Raw genomic sequence first — 19,898 nt, forward strand, 5'->3', positions numbered from 1 at the left:
ACGGTGACAGGTGATCCTCGTCAATAACGAGATATTAGGTAGCCAAAAAAGAAACAATACCTTTTCTTTAACCGCTTAGGGTGTAAGGCGAAAAAATCATTTCAGAGAAGTCATACTATACCACATGGAGTGTCGCGGTGTGCTAGGTAATCTCGGTCACTCTTAAATGCTCCAATTCTCACCTGAACTGAAGCTACCATGATGTTTTTCAGCGCACCACAATAGAGTGGGTAAATTTCAACCCAATCTCAAACAATACTTTGCAATGCAGGAAGCAAATATTAGGTAGATATGTTCATATTCATATTATGTATGCGTTCCCTATCCACATGCTGGTACACAGACTTTTTAACAATACTCTTCGCCATCTGCTTTATCACTGTATTGGATAATTAAGCTAATGCATTTATAAACACAACTATGTATGACAAGATTCTGAGTCAAGTCTAAAGACATTATTTTTCATCAGGTAGCTATCCAGAGGAAAATGTATCAGAAAACAAAGTTGGCGGACTACCCCCTGCAGTATCTACAGACATCAATCAACACACTGTTTCAATGGTAATTTCAATAGAATTTAGGCTTAGGATGAGTTTTAAATTTAAGTTTATATAGAGGAACTTGTAAAACTGGCGAGACTACTAGCGCTATCTATGAACGATGGTTTGAACTATCGCAGTTCGTCTACTCCTTAGTAGATGGCTCTAGTGCGCTCGGTTATGTTTCGCAGCGGCTCTTGCAGGAATTTCGAGATTCTTGAATGTAATTTTTTTTTTCATTTAGGCTGACGATAATATCGGGCCGACGATTAAAAGAAGCAGCTCCCCTGCGGCCGCGTCGCCCGCGCCGCCGGCGGCCGACGTCAGCGGCGCGGTGACGCCCGCCGCCGCCGCCGCCGCCGCCGCCGACGCCGAGATTAAACTTGAAGTGCCTGAAATTAGTGAAATGCCAGACTGCAAAACATGGGTATGTTTTCCCACTTGGTGTTTAAGCCTAATTATTTTTAATTTATATAAATTGAAAAGACACAAATCTATATAAATCTAAAGATATATTGTTTTTTTTTGTTTAATATGCGAATAGTAAACAGGAATTAGTAATGACCTTCAATTTTTATCAATTTTGCTACCCAGGATTCGGCCACGCGCTTGAAAATCTTGAAAATGCTCCTGGAAGAATCCGACGCCGCCGCCGGGGTATCATACGCTGTCCCCGGTATTTCAACCGCTGTCTTCGGTACTTCATCCGCCGTTTTCGGTTCTTCATCAGCTGTCTTCGGTACTTCACACGCCGTCGCCGAAAATTCACACGTCCCCGCCGAAACATCATACACCGCCGTTGAAAATTTACACGCCCTCGCCATGTCGTCTAACGGCGTCGTCGAAACTCTACAGGACGGCGTCGGACTTTCACCCGACGTCGCTGAAACTTCACACGATGTCGCTGAAACTTCACACGATGTCGCTGAAAGTTTACTCGTTGTCGCCGAAACATCGCGCGCGGCCTATGAAGCGTCAGACGCGGAACAGGATGAGTGGGATCAGTACCCCGTAGAGTCAGAAGTGAGTGATCCCGATGACCCAGATTATGAAGGAACGGACGGGGCCGACGAGACTGAAGTCAGCGAAGAGGACATGCCGGGGCTCGCCAGGGTATGTACCTCGCTAAATCCTAACATCATTATTGTAGTTATTGTACAATAATTTAGTTATATGTTGTGGACATTTATTTAGTCAAATTCAAGTTGATACCTTTAGGTAAAGATTCAATTCAATATGAATTTAAAGACGGCTCTTATTGATGTAACATCAGCCATACTTCTGATATCACGTGCAGCTACTTTCTTAAGCTTCTCCAATAAATATACACATAAATAAATATGTTGATTCATGAACAATTTATTGACACGAGGAAGTCCCCAAAAAGCTGTTTTTTTTTTTCAAATTGAACGGTTTGTCATTTACCATCATTATGCACATTTTCCATCGGGATAATAGGAATAGGAACGAAAAGTTAAGTAGAAGGTTGAGGCTTTATTAACTTTTATATTTAACCTATATATAATACGTACATGTAATCAAAGAGAATTTGAAATAGAGGTGGATTGTCAAAGAAAGCTTTGTAGCCACAGAAAATTTACTGCCATCTTTCGACACATGATTAAAACTTTTAGAACGCAATTTCACTTCGCTTCATCGTTTTGTTAAATATCAAAAAGTGGTGCCATCTTACCGGGCATCGGCTGCAGGTTGTGGCGCCATCGCTCGAAACGCAGTCAAACTGTGACTACAAAATTTTCTTTAACAATCCACCTTTTCTCAAACTTGTAATGAAATGTTGACATGACCTACTTCAAATTAGGTCCGGAAATACCACATATCAGGTGCGATGAGTGAAGATGATATGTAAAGGAATTTCATACAGCCTTACACACCTGGGCCTGTAAGTCAGTCAACCTTCTTTAGTTTTTAAACGTTAAATTATGGCACGTTTTGGCATTCAACCATAAAAAACCTATAAACAAAATTCTGCTATTACGTTTTTTTTTTCTTTTTTGTCTTTTTCTTTTTGTCTTTGTTATATATTGCTGCAGGGATTCAAACGGGAACAAAAAAATCATTATTTTTGCGCTACGACGCACGGTTTAGGAGATACAGCCCCATAAATTTTTTGCAGTTATGCAGAAATCTTTATAGAGCTGTATCTCCTGAATCGTGCGTCGTAGCGTAAAAATAATCAAATTTTAGTTACCCTTTCAATAACCCGAAAGTAATAATAACAATCATCATCATCATCTTATTTTTTTTAATTATTTCATTGCAAGTTTGAGAAAAGCACTATACAAATCTCGGCGAGAAACGGAGTTGCCGGCCGCGTATCCCTTATCCGACTTCGCTACGCTCGGCCGTCTATATCTACTTGGCCTGCAACCCTTCGTTTCCCGACCTCTATAGTAATGTACTATTATTTGAAATGCTGTTTGATGTAATGTTGGAATTGGCGCGCCCCGCAGGTGACGGTTCAGACCGCGCTGCAGCCGCGCCGGCGCCGCCCGCCGCACGCGCTACACGCGCCGCGCCGCCGCCACCCAACTGTACGTCACCCACGCTGCCGAGGCCCACTGCATACTTTGTAAAATACAAGGAGAGATTTTATAATGATTCATAATCATTAAATACCTACATTTTTGCAACCGACCCCGGATATTAAGGGGGGCCGATTAGTGATTATATTTTCCGACGTGACTGTACAAAGTTTCAGAGCAATTTAATAGCTAGCCGTTTTAAGAGGCTGTCGACACCCAATGTCCTTGAAATTGATGTTACTTAAACAATTTTTTAAGGCGCGGTGTATAGTAAAATGCGCTATTTTTAAATCGATATTTACAGGCTTGTACAAGGATTTCATCGATTATTTTCTAGTATGTATAACTTCAGTCTTTGAACTAGCCGTACGCTTGTCAGAAACACGATGGCTCATCTTTTTCTCGATAGATTTTTGCTTTGAAAATATGCTTAAAACTGTATTTATTTCGATATTTTAGAAGTACTATGATGAATATCAATATGAAATTTACTTCATTCAATAGCTTTTAAGTAACTCTAACATTTTGCTTGTCAGTTTATCGATGCGTTAAATTTTTCATTCATAATTATGAATTCAACATTTTGTCTACTAAACGTTACCCTGCGCGGCAATACCGTCAGTACGCCAGTACGCCCGTGACCACTGTCAGCGTCGGACCTGTGCTAGTTTAGCGGACGTTGCATAAAATGGATAATCACACTATAAATACACAAATATGTTATACACACAATGTTTTCATCACTCTTACGAAGAAAAAACTAATTTTTAAGCTAATTGATTCTTAAATACGGTGACATTTCAGACATCCATCCGTCATATTATCTTTTTTGACAAGTTTTACACACGCACCTGTCCGGCATACAGCTACGATTAACCAAATGATGAAATGGTGCCTTGCACCCGAGTTAAACACTCTACTTTTCATTTTTAATACGAGGAAGGTAAAATACATGTACATTTTAAAAAACACTGCTAAGTATAAAATTCAGTAGTACTTATTTCGTGAGGGGTACCTACTTTTAATTATCAATTTAGGTAAAATAATATTTTAAATGGCTATTACAGTAATAATCAAATTGAATACCTATTTTTAAACGTAAACAAATAAAATTAATCCGCTTGTTTAATTTATATAAGTCATTATATTGGAACAGCTTCATTTTTAACACATACAGGATGCAGGAGATATACTGGATTTAAATATGTGGGATTTAAATAGTGCTTAGTGAAAGGTACCATTTCACGTTTTTGTGGAAGTGCTCAAATGGCTGTAATAGTTTATGTTATAAGTGTTGAATTTGTTTGGTATTTCTGGTTTATTAACTTTCATATGGTATACACTTAAGACTTTATTTACAACATTTATCAACTATTTTATTTTGTAAGGTGAGCAGGAGTGATATTTACCCTTCAAATTCCATTCAAAATTTTGCAAGTACTCGGTTCGGAAGTTCGTATATATTTGTACCTCTCGCCAATATTAAATAATAAGCACTAAATACGCTATTCGATTAGAACAATTAAATTATTGTCTTCTTCTTCTTGGTCCCTCAATGCTGAGGATCGTGACATCATGTCCTTCTGTTGAAGTTGTCCTTGTTGTTGTTAAATTATTGTAATGTTTATGCATTTCGCCACATGCACCTAACTAATCAAACCTAGCAACAGTGACAGTTTTCCAGTTTCCTTATTAAAAATGACTACCACCACAAAACAAAGTTATGATTGGAGGTAATTGTTAATTAATTTTCTACGTAGGGCTTAAAATTCAAAGGTTAAGTCATAAAAAGTGCCCGTGAGGAAACGGAATTTTTTTAACCACGTATTCCTGAGGTCATAAGAAGAATTTCATGTACAAGTTTAAGTCAATTCCGCAAAAAAAATTGTTTTTTTTTTTTTTACTTTTTGTATGTTTTTAAACATATTAAGATCATGTTCTTGGAAAATTTATGGATTAATATAAATTGGTACATTTTTTTTCGTAAAAATTAGTCTATTCAAATGGTACCTTGTGACTTTGATATCTGTCAAGAAGGTAGTCTAGACTAGGTCCCAAAGTGGCGACTGGCGACATAGCCATCAAAAAGGCGTTATGCACTAAAACACAACGAAAAATATTTTTTTAAATTGGTAGGTATTAACTCTGAAACTAGGCGAATTAAAAAAGTTTATATGACATTTTTGCCTCTAAATACGATCCGGAATATACTGTTAAAATCTTTCCGTTTCCTCGAGGGTACCGTGTATTTACAAAATAACCTCTTTAAAAATCAAGACAGAACTCGACCTAGGCGTTCGATCCCGGATGAACGGTCCTTAGCAACCAAGCGTTAACAAGAGTGTGTATGTATGTTTTCCTTGTCTAACTTGCTAGCTACTGTTGGGCGCTAGAAGAGCGTAAATATACTTCAAAGCCTTTAATTTTGCCACTAAATATGGCAACACCTCACTAACCACCCTCTGTTGGCCGACAGCTTTCTGGCTATCGCATCGACCCGCGAGTGGTGGGCCACCACTTGAAGGGATAAATAACATAGTTGACGATAAAATAATTTTGTTCATCGGAAAGTTTTGTATGTTAATTAACTTTACGGAACAGGTCTTAACTGTACTTCTTTCCAAAGGAAAATAATACTCATTGAGACAATTCTAACAACCTCAAACGCAATTTGGTTGCGATATTTTGACACAGAGTTCCTATGGCCACCTCCTCTCTCATGCATCAGATCAGCTCGATGGTACCATAATATTTCATTGTCACCCTACTTACATATGTATGCAGATTTTCAACTTCATCTGAAACCTCAGTGGGTCAAATATACTTGTAATATTTGATTACAGACAGAGTAGACAGACAACAGACTGATTCTTTATTAGACATTAATTAAAGTCAGTCAATTATACTCATTACTATATAACTTCGAAGTAGTAGTAGTAGTAGTATAAGTGCATTTTTGCCATTATAAACTTTAAATAATAAATAATAATAGCAGTTTTCTCGACTTTTGCATTTAAAATTTATAATCGTCTTCATTGTCGTCAATTCAAAAAATAATATAGAAATAGTCGTTACAGTTAGAGTCATGGTTCTTTTTTGAGAAGATAGCATAATTTATCTACTTTTTGGAGCTACATATGCTTGTGCATACCTTATGCTTATGTTTTCAGTTATCTCAATACCAGCAAAAACATGCTACCTTTTTACGTTCACTTCCACAAATTACTTAGCTTTGCTAGTATTCTTCCCTTTTTCACTACTTGCCCGAAATTGACTTCTATTGCATTTTTAATGTCAACTAAGTTTTGAATAGGTATCTATATATGATTTAAAGCAGACAGTTGTAACTTTTGTCTGAATTAGTAAGTAATATTATTTCGACACAAAACGATTTGGTATCATTTTACTAGGTTCTCAATTTGCCGCGGTATATTCTAGTATTATATATAATTATCAAATTTTTAATTTCATTAAGTTTAAATCATAATCAATATAAATTTCCGGAAAAGATCCCAGAACTAACAATCCAGAATACGGATGGCGTCAGAATAAGGACGTAGGCTTGCTGCGAGCGCGGCGTGCGGGGCGCCCGCCTGCCTGCTTTACCACTTCGTCTGCTTCACCCCCTCAAAAACCTAAAATCTGTCTATAAGAGCGCCTTAAGAAAGACTATTTGTTTTAGTCCAGTGAGAAAAATATATGTTCATATTAATTATATTTCAAAGACTGTGGTCGTACTCGATACATGATTGAACGAAATCGGCTCGATAGAAAATAATTGCAAAGATTGGTCTTAAAATCACAATTAAACGGTTTTATGTCTTTATTGTTTTGACTTATGGGTCTGCAATTAAAATCACAATTTCAAAACATTTATATCTAAACCGTGGTCGAGTAAAATATTACACTAATAATCCACTTTTTTTTTATTTAAATATTTTTCTTATTGTTCCCTTGCCCAGGCCCAGTAACATGCGACAGTGCCATCTCATTTACTCCGATACAAATAGACAGTGTGCGCGCTTTAAGTATTGACAGCCTCTTAAGATGAGAACGTGACCACGTTCGTGATGGAACCGAGCTCGCCGCGGACTCTAGGGACTCGGCGAGCCACTTATCATTGTGTTTCACTTTACTTACTTCCATGATCATGCGATTCTATAATTATTTCAGAATACATCGAGCACTACGCTGTCACTAGGTTTTAAGGAGAGGTTGCTGCGTTTGCTGCGTGCACGGTACAAAAAGGTATTACGTTATCAATTGACTGAATGATGAAACGTGGATATGTAGCTACAAAATACAAAATTGACTAAAATTTATTTTTGCAGAATTTGAGTGTTCAAGAACTGGAGAGTCGCCTGGTCGGGGCCACGTACGAGAGGGAGGAGCTGCGCGCGGCCGACGTGGTCGCCGGGGTGAGTGCGACGGAGGATAGGGGCCGTGCGCGTTGGAGGGTCTGCTATCTTGTGGCCTGAATCAGAACCATAAACATGTACATTTCACACGTCACGTGTTTTCTTGTGCATAGTAGGTTCTGCCATCTTGTGGGCTACATCGGAACAATAAACACCACATATACGCCTCGCGCCAATAATCTGACGGCTCCTGTGCTGCCTCCTACAGTTCATGCACGCTCCCTATACACGAGCGTCAGTACCTAAGCACCCAATTTTGTACAGATGCTTGCCTACACATAAAATGTACCTAGTCTAGTCATCAAAATAGACTAAAACTGCTCTCAGGGCAATCACAAGTAGACCGTGAGCCAGGAATAGATTTCCATGACCAATCGCCTCCCGAACGAAAACTCGTATAGTGGTTAACGGCTATGTATAATAAATAAAAAATAAAATAAAAATCATTTATTTCAGACCGATAAGATCCATAAATTTTGTTAGTAACAGCAAAAAAATTCTTACACCCTACGTTAGTACCAATTAATTTACATAAAACTAAATTAAAATTAAATCATCCAGCTCATTTAGCCTTGCCTATCAACACGTCTACCCAGTAGCTCGTGAGATGGCAATCAAGGCGTTCAGCCAACGTCCTTAGGAGGCTGTTGCTACTGCCGCGCACGCGTGTCAGCAGAGACGCTATTCTTTTGCGCCTGATGGCATAAAAGTCATCCGTTCGCGCCTCCGCGAACATACCGGATGCGCTGCAGTACCTCGGCAGCTTCAACAGCATCCTCAGGACGTTATTGTACTGAACCCTTAGTGTATTATAGGCTCGCTGCGTAAATGTTGCCCACAGACTGCACGTGTAAAAAGTTTGGCAGTATGCTTTAAAAAGTGTTAACTTTACTTGTTTAGTACATCGTGCAAATCTGCGGGCAACCATATTGCCCCTTATAGCCATGGCTCTCCTTTCTCTTTCTAGATCCATATCATCTTTCATATCTCCAGTGAGCACATGCCCCAGATACTTAAAGCTCTCCACCACTTTGAGGGGTACCCCTCCCAGCATGATCCTAGGCATAGTTGAATCTAAATTGTACTTTTGAGCCTTAAAAATGAGTATTTCACTTTTGGTTGCATTATACCTAAGACCATGCTGCTCGGCGTAGCCCTCACATATGGTGATTAGCTTTTTTATCGAGCTGACTGAGGGGCCCAACAGCGCCATGTCATCCGCGTAGCTTATGTTATTGAAACAAGTTCCTAAAATATGACATCCAACACGCGCGCTGCTGAGCCTCCCAATCAGTTCATCTACATAAAGGTTAAACAAGGTGGGAGATGTTAGCCCACCCTGTCTAACCCCGCATTGTAGTCTATACTCGTCTGAGTACTCCCCATCCCATCTCACTTGATTGACCTGATTGTTATACCAGTATTTTAACAAGCCTACGCACTCTTTAGGTATTCCGGTTTTAGCCAGCTTGTCCCACAATACAGGGTAAACAACCAGGTCAAAGGCCTTTGACAGGTCCAGGAAACACGCGTGCACAGGCGTGTTCCTGTCCCTGTAATACCTGACAGCTTGCTTAAGGCACAAAATTGCGGTTTCTGTTGACAGTCCAGGTCTAAACCCGAATTGCGCGTCGTTCAGCTTTATATGTTTCTGCAAATGTGCATTAAGCAAGCCATCAAGCACTTTTGCCATAATAGTTGCAAGTGAGATGGGTCTGTAGTTCCCTAATTCAGACAAGTCACCCGTTTTATTCTTAGCGAGCGGCACTTCCACAGTACGCATTAGCTGGCCAGGAAGATAACCGTGCCTTAGACATAAGGTGTAGAACATTGCCAGAACACGAGGCATGTGTATCCCAGCGTGCCTGAGATGCTCAATACTGAGACCATCATGACCTGGAGATTTCCCCCTCTGCATGCTATTTATGATGGCCTTAACATCTTTAGCCATAAACATTACAGTTGTTCCTCCCACGATAGTCTCAGCACCCAGCATCCCATGCGCAGTCGCACTCAGCGGGCTCACTGCAAATAATGAATCCTCTTCGACGTCAGCTGCGGCTCCGCTGTTAACCCGTAATTTTTTTTTGTCATCGTCTCCCGTTTGACAATTTGTCAGATGATAGTTCAAATGCCATTGTTCGTTAAAATAATGGTCAGCCCGTTATTTATATCGCGGTGGTTAGAACGTCAGCTGGTCGCATGAACATGTAAAAAATAAGTGCTTTACTTTTTTCTGATCTTCTTCTTTAGCCCTTCCCTACCCTTCGGGTGTGGGACTCCTTCATTTTATGCCACTCGTTACGGTTCTGTGCGACCTGGAGCCACTTCTTCCCCGCAGTCCTTTTGATGTCGTCATCCCAATGCATCTGGGGTCTACTGTGAGGACGTTCCTCCCCTCATGGTCGCACCTCCAGTAGACGTTTGCTCCACGAATCGGTATTTCGTGCTATATGACCAGCCCATTCCCACTTCAATCTGGCTACGAGTTTTACAACATCGGTGACCTTGCTCTGCTGTCTCAGCCACTCATTCGTTTTACGGTCTCTCAATGTGATCCCAACTAGTTTTCTCTCTAGCGCCCGTCGGACAACGCTTACCTAACGTAGTATGTCCTCGGCGAAGACCCGGGCTTCAGCTCCACAAGTGAGAACTGGCAGGATACATTGGTCAAATATGCGGCCTTTTTGTTCGGCCTTAAATTTCATTTTGAAGGCAAATTCGAGATTCGAATAGGCCGCCCAGGCTAGTCGTACGCACCTTTTTATGATAGTAATAACAAATCATGAAACTTTGGATGTAGCATTTTATCAGGTGAAGGGTCATAAATGGATTAGGCAATTTTCACATGTTCACTAGTTTTTACATGTTCATTTTATTGTTGACGGTCTTTCCACCGCGGTACAATCGGTGCACGGTTTTATTTCATTTAAAACAGCATCTAAACTATCATCTGCCAAAGTATCGCGAGGCGGTGACTGATGGTCCCGGGCCGCGGTGTGACGTGTCGTGTGTGTTGCAGCACGTGCAGTTCGCCGTGAGCCGCGTGTTCGCGCCCGTGCCGTGCTCGCGCGCGCTGCGGGCCGCGCTGGCCGCCCCCGCCGCCGCCGCCCCCGCCGCCGCCCGCCTCGCCGCCGCCCTCATGGCAGGTGGGGGACCTCCACCTCGAGCTTGATTGCTAAAGCGTGGCTTTAGTTTGCGTTTAAATTACAAACAGATCCGATTTACATTTAATTTTTGAACAAGTAAGGCGAAGGAATTTGAAAGGCGCGTCGGAGAGGTCCTAAAGATCACAGTTAAAGGTACCTTTTGTTATTGCAGATGAAAAAGCGCGTGAACTGTTCACCGGCGTGAGTTTCGCGGCCTGCCCGCCGGGCGAGGCGCCGCTCCACGAGTACGCTTTTACAGGTAACCCCGACACTATTGTATTACGACATCACGAAGGGGCTCAATTTACGAATCTTATTGAAATCGATTGTCGACATATTCAGCCCCGTCGTCGGACTACCGTCCCGACTCGGACTCGGAGATGGAGAGGGCGGCGCTCGTGCTGCACGAGAAGGCGGAGCTGGTGCGCGCGCGGCTGCGGGCGGCGGCGGGCGCGCGGGGGCGGCTGCTGGCCGCGCTGCAGCGCGTGGAGCGGCTGGCGGCGGGGCGGCCGGCGGGGCGGCCGGCGGGGCGGCCGGCGGGGCGGCCGGCGGGGCGGCCGGCGGGGCGGCTGGCCGGGCGGCCGGCGGGGCGGCTGGCCGGGCGGCCGCGCCGGCACGTGGCCCGCGCCAGGACGCTCGCCGAGTTCCTGCGGCTGGAGCGGCGGCTGCACCGGTCGCGCAGGCACTGCAAGGCGCTGGTCAGTCCCGATCGATCAAAATATAATAGGGTTGTTTCCGTCTACAAATCTTAGGGCAGAATTGTATCCCAATAAATTCTTTTGGATTATTAGAACATGTTAAACTACTTTTAGGGGACCTGTAATGACCATATTTTTGTAAATATTGAATTTAAAATATCTTTTGGCACACGTCACGTGACCAAACTCGAAACGTCATTGAAGATTCTGATGACGTCGCAACTCTCGGATTGACACTGTTGACAGTTAGGCGATAAACAACAAATGACAAATGTCAGTTGACAGTTTATATTTTCTACGTGTGTATTTAGTTATGTGTCAAACCGTAAACTGTGACGTCACACAATTTTCAAAGAGCGATTTGGGCGCGAAAGCATCTGTAAAATATATTTTGTTAATTTAACATATTTAAAGCCGTTTTTAGTATAAAAGTTGAATTTTAGGGCAACTTTTAGTTAATATAGAACGTAATACAAGCGTTTCAAAAAATTGGAAACAACCCTACTGGATAGCTCTCACATATATGCAACATACGATTTAAGGTATCATTAACCCTTTGAACGCCCCGCCTGTGGGTGCAAAATTCATACTGGACCGTTACCCGCGTCTAATAATTCCTACGAACAAATATTTATCTCAAAAAAAAACTCAAATACCGCCCGTTTTGATACCTACATAAAATACGATGAAACGACTTTCAACCACGGACCTAGAGAATAAACCGGATAGTGTACATTGACTAAAAAGTATGTCCACGTGAGATTGCACACTTACACTTTGTAGCTAAGATGGACTACTTGCCTACCTAACATTTATATCTGTGAACTGCTGTAAAAAGTAATGAAATAAACGTATTTGTATATCAAAGTGGGCCGTTGCATATCTTTCTAACTAGGGTGACCACAAGTCACATGCATGTGGGATATTAGGATAACATGGAATATTAAGTTTGGCTAGGATCTTTTCTCATTCGAGAATTGTCAAAGAGAATCATTCTGTGTTTTCGCTATGCTAGTATTATGGCCCCTGAAAAGGGACGGATATAGCTTTTTTTTCTATATTGCTTGCTAAATTATTTTATTTAGAAAAACAAAAGTCGTCCATTTTTTATAAAATTTATGAAAATGTGTTCATTACAACCTAAACGAACTACCCTTTAACTAAAGTGGGCGTATCAAAAATACATGCTGTATACGACCATTTACATTATTTTGCTTTCCTAAGTAATATCAAAGAGAATTTGAAATAGAAATGGATTGTCAAAGTACATTTTGTAGCCAGTAGCCACAGTAAATTTACTGCCATCTTTCGATACACATTTAAAACTTTTAGAACGCCAGTTGACTTTGATCCTTACTCTTTCATGTGTTAAATTTGTTAAATATCGAAAAGCGCTGCCATCTTACCGGGCACAGGCCAAAGTACGGCGCCATCGTTCGAAAAGAAGCCTTTAGTATTTTTGGAAGTATTATTACCGTTCGATCGTTCAGTACGAACGTTACATGTTACGGAGTACAAGGTAGTCGTCGTCGATGTGTTGACAGAAAGCGATATACCGGGGTATCAGCGAGCAGGTGCCCGCGGCGGCGTCGCCGGGGCTGACGCTGAGCGCGGTGGTGCGCGGCGCGCTGGCGCGCACGCTGGCGCCCGCCGCCGCCGCCGAGTTCTCGTTCGCCGGCAACCCGCGCCGCCACGCGCGCAAGCGCAGCTACAGCGCCACCAAGTGCTGCGCTATCCTGCGAGGTGTGTACACATCTGATATCACTCGGTGACTGAGATATGCGTTCTCATTCTTTAGCAAAATTAAACGTAGCCAATTATTAGGTTTTCCATGCATTTGACGTCGTATATCCTTTAAAATACCTACATATTTACTGCATAGATGGTAGAATCGTATAAATGTGCTATTATGTACGCGCCCGTGAGGGACAGAACATACGCACAAAACTAAAGACACAAAAATAAACACACATTTTAACATTCCTAACAATATACCAAAGACAACCATAAACCATTCTAAAATTTACGGTGGGGAATAAAAAAAATGAACCTGTATTTCTTTCTTCTTGTCTTTTTTGGCTTTCTGTGCTACTCCTACTGAAAGATACATAAGACTATCCCGTTCTGTCAGTACCCCCTACCGAACCATACTATATAATAGATTAATTCTTTACTATGTGCAAAGAGTAGGCTACGGAGACTGCTTACCATCAGGCGAGCCGTATGCTTGTTTGCTACCAACGTAGTATAATATAAAAAAAACATGTCGTTATTTTATTTTTAGGTATTATAAAGAAACGATTTGGATCTCTGAAACCGACAATGCTGCATTTCAACAAGGTGACGGGGACTTGGCTGGCGAAACAGGCGTACAATGTGGCGCACCCGAGCAGTGGCGGCGACGGGCCCTAACCGGGCGCCTGACCGCTCGGCGGCGGCGGGCCCTGACCGGGCGCCTGACCGCTCGGCGGCGGCGGGCCCTGACCGGGCGCCTGACCGCTCGGCGGCGGCGGGCCCTGACCGGGCGCCTGACCGCTCGGCGGCGGCGGGCCCTGACCGGGCGCCTGACCGCTCGGCGGCGGCGGGCCCTGACCGGGCGCCTGACCGCTCGGCGGCGGCGGGCCCTGACCGGGCGCCTGACCGCTCGGCGGCGGCGGGCCCTGACCGGGCGCCTGACCGCTCGGCGGCGGCGGACTCCGCCCTGAGGCTGCTAATAAAAGAGAACTCTATATTTGATTTGTGAAGACAGTAAGATTTAATTTCAGTGCCAGTGTAGACCATTGACATATCTAAGGACGGGCCTTTCGGGCACTAAGGATGGTGCTAGTTCAGTGGTGTCACTCACGAATTTGAGCCAATCGTGCAGTCTAACGCGACTAGTTGCGACCAATCACGCGCGTGATGCGAACTCATCAACTAATTGGGTTGTGGCGTTAGACTGCACGATTGGCTCGAATTCGTGTGCGTGACACCGCTGTACTGGCCCCGTTCTTATTGCCCGTAAGGCCCGTCCTTAGGTATGTCATTTTAAAGAAGACTGATTGTTATGATTAACCTGCGAGAACTAGGCTGCCACACACCGACTATCTCTTATAGATTCTATGTTAAGTGACGAGTGCCGCGAGTGTCGCTGCAGACTCAAGTTAAGGCTACTTTAAGATTACTGACTGGATGTCTCTAACTTAAGACTTAAGAAGACTTCTTACCCGTCTCTGAAATCTTTGTTAAAAAACAATGTTGCACAAAGAAGTGTTCAAATCTGCATTTATATTTTTTCATCACACTTTCTCGTAAACGGTGTTATTTTATGCCAGCATACTAGGATGGAATTTTTTTATTACGCCCATGGGCATATTGGGAATGTTTTTTTTTTTTCAAGTGGGAATAAATGAGTTTTACTTTTAAAATACTGACTTTAAAACTTGTTTTTTGTGTATGTTTATAAATAATCAATTTGATTTTTTAAAAAGCTGTTTAAAATTATTTAACACAATTTTAAATCATGACTGAATGCCGAATAGGTCTGTGCCTTCGATGCCTAACCTGTCATAAATGGTAATATGCGGACGAATGTTTGAAATGTCGAAAATTATTTCGCTCAAAATACAAGTGTGATGAAAAACATCGTACATGCCACGGGCGGTGCAAGAATTACGAAATCTTATTAATTAAGCCTTCGGCTTCGGGCTTAAAATTAACACTACGTCGTAAATTCTTGTTTACCGCCCTTAAGAGCCCTTATTCCTTGGAGCATTCTCCGATTTCACGAAATAACGCTCAATAGATGGCGTTGACGCTCGGTACGCGAGCGCCGGCAACGCGACGCGCGTTTCAATGCAGACTAGAATAATCTTGATAGTTTTCAATATAATTTCAAGCAACATTAATTTTAGTGTTATATGATATCATATGGGCACTCTTTATTTTATTTTATATGCACAGTAGTTTTTTTTATGTACACTACTACTAAGTGTACAGACTACAGAGTGTACTACAACCCTTGCTCTTTATTCTGTCTCTTTCACACCAATGGAAAATGAAAAAGTTAGTAAATGACTGCAGGTATAAATAAAGTATATTAGTGCGATAGAGAGACAGATAGTGTTTCGTTGTCGTGACGTAAAAGATTGTCATGTTGGCTATGCACCCATGGCGCCTAGCCAACATGACAATCGTTTGCGCATGTTAGTGCGATAGAAAGACAGATAGTGTTTCGTTGTCGTATCGTAAACGATTGGCATGTTGGCCACACACTTGCTTAGTGCCTAGCCAAAATACCAATCGTTTGCGTATATTAGTGCGATAAAGAGAGAGTAGTGTTTCGTTGTCGTATCGTAAACGATTGGCATGTTGGCTACGCACCCATGATACCTAGCCAAGAAGCCAATCGATTGCACATATTAGTGCGATAAAGAGACAGATAGTGTTTCCTTGTCGTATCGTAAACGTTTGGCATGGTGGCTACGCACCCATGCTGCCTAGTCAAGATGCCAATCGTTTGCGCACATTAGTGCTATAGAGTTTCAGTTTTATTTGAAATCACGTTAGGGTTTGTATTATTATTTTTGACCCGAATGAAGTCCATCCAGGTTCTCATGATGGAGTCAGGAGTTGGTCACCAGGAGGCCTACCGCGAACCACGTTCGACGTGTTGCCTCTCTGTCGCACTTGTAAATTCGTACGTAAGTGTGATAGGTAGGGAGGTAACTCGTCGAACGTGGTTCGCGGTAGGCCCTCTGAACTCCTAATCTATTCATTATAATTCCATCGTGTTTGGGCTCAAAAGATTTGCCCTGACGAACACCATCGATCTAGATGAGGTCCAGGGTCTCATGACGGAGTCAGGAGTTGGTCACCAGAACTCCCCAGAACTCCTAATCTACTCATCATAACTCCATCGTGTTTGGGCTCAATAGATTTGCCCTGATGAGCACCATGACTCCATCATAAGACCCTGAACCTCATTTAGATCGATGGTACTCGTCAGGGCAAATCTATTGAGCCCAAACACGATGTAATTATAATGAGTAGATTAGGAGTTCTGGTGACCAACTCCTGACTCCATGATGAGACCCTGGACCTCATCTAGGTCGATGGTGTTCGTCAGGGCAAATCTTTTGAGCCCAAACACGATGGAGTTATTATGAGTAGATTAGGAGTTCTGGTGACCAACTCCTGACTCCAGCATGAGACCCCGGACCTCATCTAGATCGATGGTGCTCGTCAAGGCAAATCTTTTGAGCCCAAACACGATGGAATTATAATGAGTAGATTAGGAGTTCTAGTGACCAACTCCTGACTCCATCATGAGACCCTGGACTTTATCTAGATTGATGGTGCTCGTCAGGGCAAACCTATTGAGCCCAAACACGATGAGGTTATGATGAGTAGTTTAGGAGTTCTGGTGACCAACTCCTGACTCCATCATGAGACCCTGGACCTCATCTAGATCGATGGTATTCATCAGGGCAAATCTATTGAGCCCAAACACGATGGAGTTATGATGAGTAGATTAGGAGTTCTGGTGACCAACTCCTGACTCCATCATGAGACCCTGAACCTTATTTAGATCGATGGTGCTCGTCAGGGCAAATCTATTGAGCCCAAACACGATGAGGTTATGATGAGTAGTTTAGGAGTTCTGGTGACCAACTCCTGACTCCATCATGAGACCCTGGACCTCATCTAGATCGATGGTGTTCGTCAGGGCAAATCTATTGAGCCCAAACACGATGGAATTATAATGAGTAGATTAGGAGTTCTAGTGACCAACTCCTGACTCCATCATGAGACCCTGGACTTTATCTAGATTGATGGTGCTCGTCAGGGCAAATCTATTGAGCCCAAACACGATGCGGTTATGATGAGTAGTTTAGGAGTTCTGGTGACCAACTCCTGACTCCATCATGAGACCCTGGACCTCATCTAGATCGATGTTGTTCATCAGGGCAAATCTATTGAGCCCAAACACGATGGAGTTATGATGAGTAGATTAGGAGTTCTGGTGACCAACTCCTGACTCCATCATGAGACCCTGAACCTCATTTAGATCGATGGTGCTCGTCAGGGCAAATCTTTTGAGCCCAAACACGATGGAATTATAATGAGTAGATTAGGAGTTCTAGTGACCAACTCCTTACTCCATCATGAGACCCTGGACTTTATCTAGATTGATGGTGCTCGTCAGGGCAAATCTATTGAGCCCAAACACGATGGAGTTATGATAAGTAGATTAAGAGTCCTGGTGACCAACTCCTGACTCCATCATGAGACCCTGGACCTCATCTAGATCGATGGTGTTCGTCAGGGAAAATCTTTTGAGCCCAAACACGATGGGATTATAATGAGTAGATTAGGAGTTCTGGTGACCAACTCCTGACTCCATCATGAGAACTTGGACTTCATCCGGGTCAAAAATAATAATGCAAACCCTAACGTAATTTCAAGTAAAAATGCGTTTTTCAGAAAATCGCCGCCAAATAACACTAGACCCTACTCAGTGTTGTGTTCCTGCCGGTGAGTAAGGTTGCCAGAGCTCAACGAGGGGTGGGAGGGGGTTAGGGTCGGCAACGCGCATGTAACTCCTCTGGAGTTGCAGGCGTACATAGGCTACGGATACTGCTTACCATCAGGCGGTCCGTAAGCTTGTTTGCCACCGACGTAGTATAAAAAAAAGGACCACTGAAAATCCATCAATAAGCGAGTCTATTGTTAAGCATAGTGTAAAAAATGAACTTTTATTAAGATTTGCTAATCGCAGTATATAGCACTTCTCGGAACTCCGCAGCTGATTACGAACGCAACGAATGCCTTGCAATCGAGCACAGGTCCGTCCTCTAAGCGCGCTCCGCGCGGACTGAGAGCGTGGCTTCCGTGCTGCGTGATTTATACGTGTTTTAAAAAAATATAAATTTAGGTTAATGTAGGTCCCATAGTTATGATTTTTTTTTTTATAGGTTAACATAAAGTTACAGTTTGCTATAATATTATTTTTAAAGAAAAATATGCGTACAATTTGCGGAAAAAAAATATAATAAAACCCTGTTTTCGCCAAAAAAATGAAGAAAACTCGGAAGGTATTTTATCAGTTTTTTCAAATGAATCTTCGATTGTTAATCATTCCAGCCCCTCGTACGAGATATGTTGAATCAAATTGTAGTCATTCATGTACCAAATGATTCTTGTTTACAGCAAAATTGAGAACCGAAACGCCACATCTCACTGCAAAATTTGGAAAAGACTCCCAAAAAAACTCATTAAAAAAGAGGTTTAAAAGAGAAAATGAACATTTGAACTGTTGGAGCCGCTAGTTTAGGAAACGATTATTTAAGTACGTTACCAGTTTTTGAATAAATACTAATAGTTACGTCGTAATCTTGAATGAAAAAGGAAGCATTTTACAAAATACGCTCGTCTGTAGGAATAAGGACTCTTAATATACATTTCACAATACTATTGTAACTATCACTAAGTGAACAAATAATTTAGGCGTTACATTTTATTATTTTATTCTGTTGTAAGATTGTAAAGTTGCATCATAATTCATATAGGAAAATTTTTTAAATGTTTATTGTAAATAATTTTAAATATGTAAGATTTTTTTAAATATTGTATATTCGTGTTATTCTCTCACTCTCCCTGAGCGCAAGTGTCTGCGAGATGGAAGTACGGGCGGGAAGTACTAGGGCTTCCAAATACCGGACTTTTCACAATACCGGTATTAATACCGCAACTGTCTTCACCGACAACAGGATTCCGGTATTGCATACGAATCGTTAAAAAAATAGTTTTTTTTTTTAATGTATATGATAAAGGCTCACTATAATACCAGATAACTGTCCTTATAGCTATAAGAGTCACCATCTTCAATCATTTTATCTGATTTCACCGGTCATATTTTTAGTTCAACTTGGTTCAACTCAACCAACCAGACAACATTTTCCTATTTGTCGCCTTACCTTCTCACAAAATTGCTATTCTGTTTCTTTATTTTTTCCCTTGCTCTTTTATTTATACTATTTGGCAAAATTTTAAGGAAATATTATATAAATAGAGTTAGACGAAGCTAGGTTGGCAGCGATTTCAATAGCCCAGACAGTGCAAGTGTTAATTTGAACGTCAAACTTCTATGAAATCAGGGGCGTAGCTACCGCCGTATCTGCCGTATCAATTATACGGGGCCCCCGGGCCACGGGGGCCCCCAACGTGCGTTTTTGTGAGAAATCTTTACCCTTCCTAAGGGCCCCCAAACAAATTTTTATACGGGGCCCCGCCAAGGCACGCTACGCCACTGTATGAAATTATGGCGCAGTATGTGGTATCAAAATCGCTGCCAACTTAGCTTGGTCAAACTCTATCACTATTATCAAATTCATTATTCACAGAACTACATAATTCAGGCCCTGATATTTATCTGACACATACGTAAACATTTTGTTTCGATAATTAAATGAGAACAAAATGCCAGTTACATGCATTTGATTTGACCTATAGTCAGCTTGTTGATACAACCGAATCTAACCATTTTAATAGAGATATATAGGGTTTA

At 42.0% G+C, this 19,898-nt stretch overlaps 1 protein-coding gene across 1 annotated transcript in view; it reads left to right on the forward strand.

Annotated features, from left to right (window-relative positions):
• LOC133526644 (uncharacterized) overlaps positions 1 to 14,706 on the forward strand; it is a 29,305-nt gene extending 14,599 nt beyond the window's left edge. The window contains exons 9-19 of the mRNA XM_061863338.1: positions 470 to 561; positions 784 to 966; positions 1,134 to 1,652; positions 3,014 to 3,094; positions 7,259 to 7,333; positions 7,417 to 7,503; positions 10,526 to 10,652; positions 10,825 to 10,911; positions 10,995 to 11,350; positions 12,895 to 13,118; positions 13,635 to 14,706. Of these exons, the coding sequence (XP_061719322.1) occupies positions 470 to 561; positions 784 to 966; positions 1,134 to 1,652; positions 3,014 to 3,094; positions 7,259 to 7,333; positions 7,417 to 7,503; positions 10,526 to 10,652; positions 10,825 to 10,911; positions 10,995 to 11,350; positions 12,895 to 13,118; positions 13,635 to 14,055 (2,252 nt within the window). The 3' untranslated portion in view covers positions 14,056 to 14,706. The remainder of the gene's footprint in view (positions 1 to 469; positions 562 to 783; positions 967 to 1,133; positions 1,653 to 3,013; positions 3,095 to 7,258; positions 7,334 to 7,416; positions 7,504 to 10,525; positions 10,653 to 10,824; positions 10,912 to 10,994; positions 11,351 to 12,894; positions 13,119 to 13,634) is intronic.
• Positions 14,707 to 19,898: the final 5,192 nt, after the last annotated feature.

This window comes from Cydia pomonella, chromosome 16, assembly GCF_033807575.1.
Source record: "Cydia pomonella isolate Wapato2018A chromosome 16, ilCydPomo1, whole genome shotgun sequence".
Taxonomy (NCBI): Eukaryota; Metazoa; Arthropoda; class Insecta; order Lepidoptera; family Tortricidae; genus Cydia; species Cydia pomonella.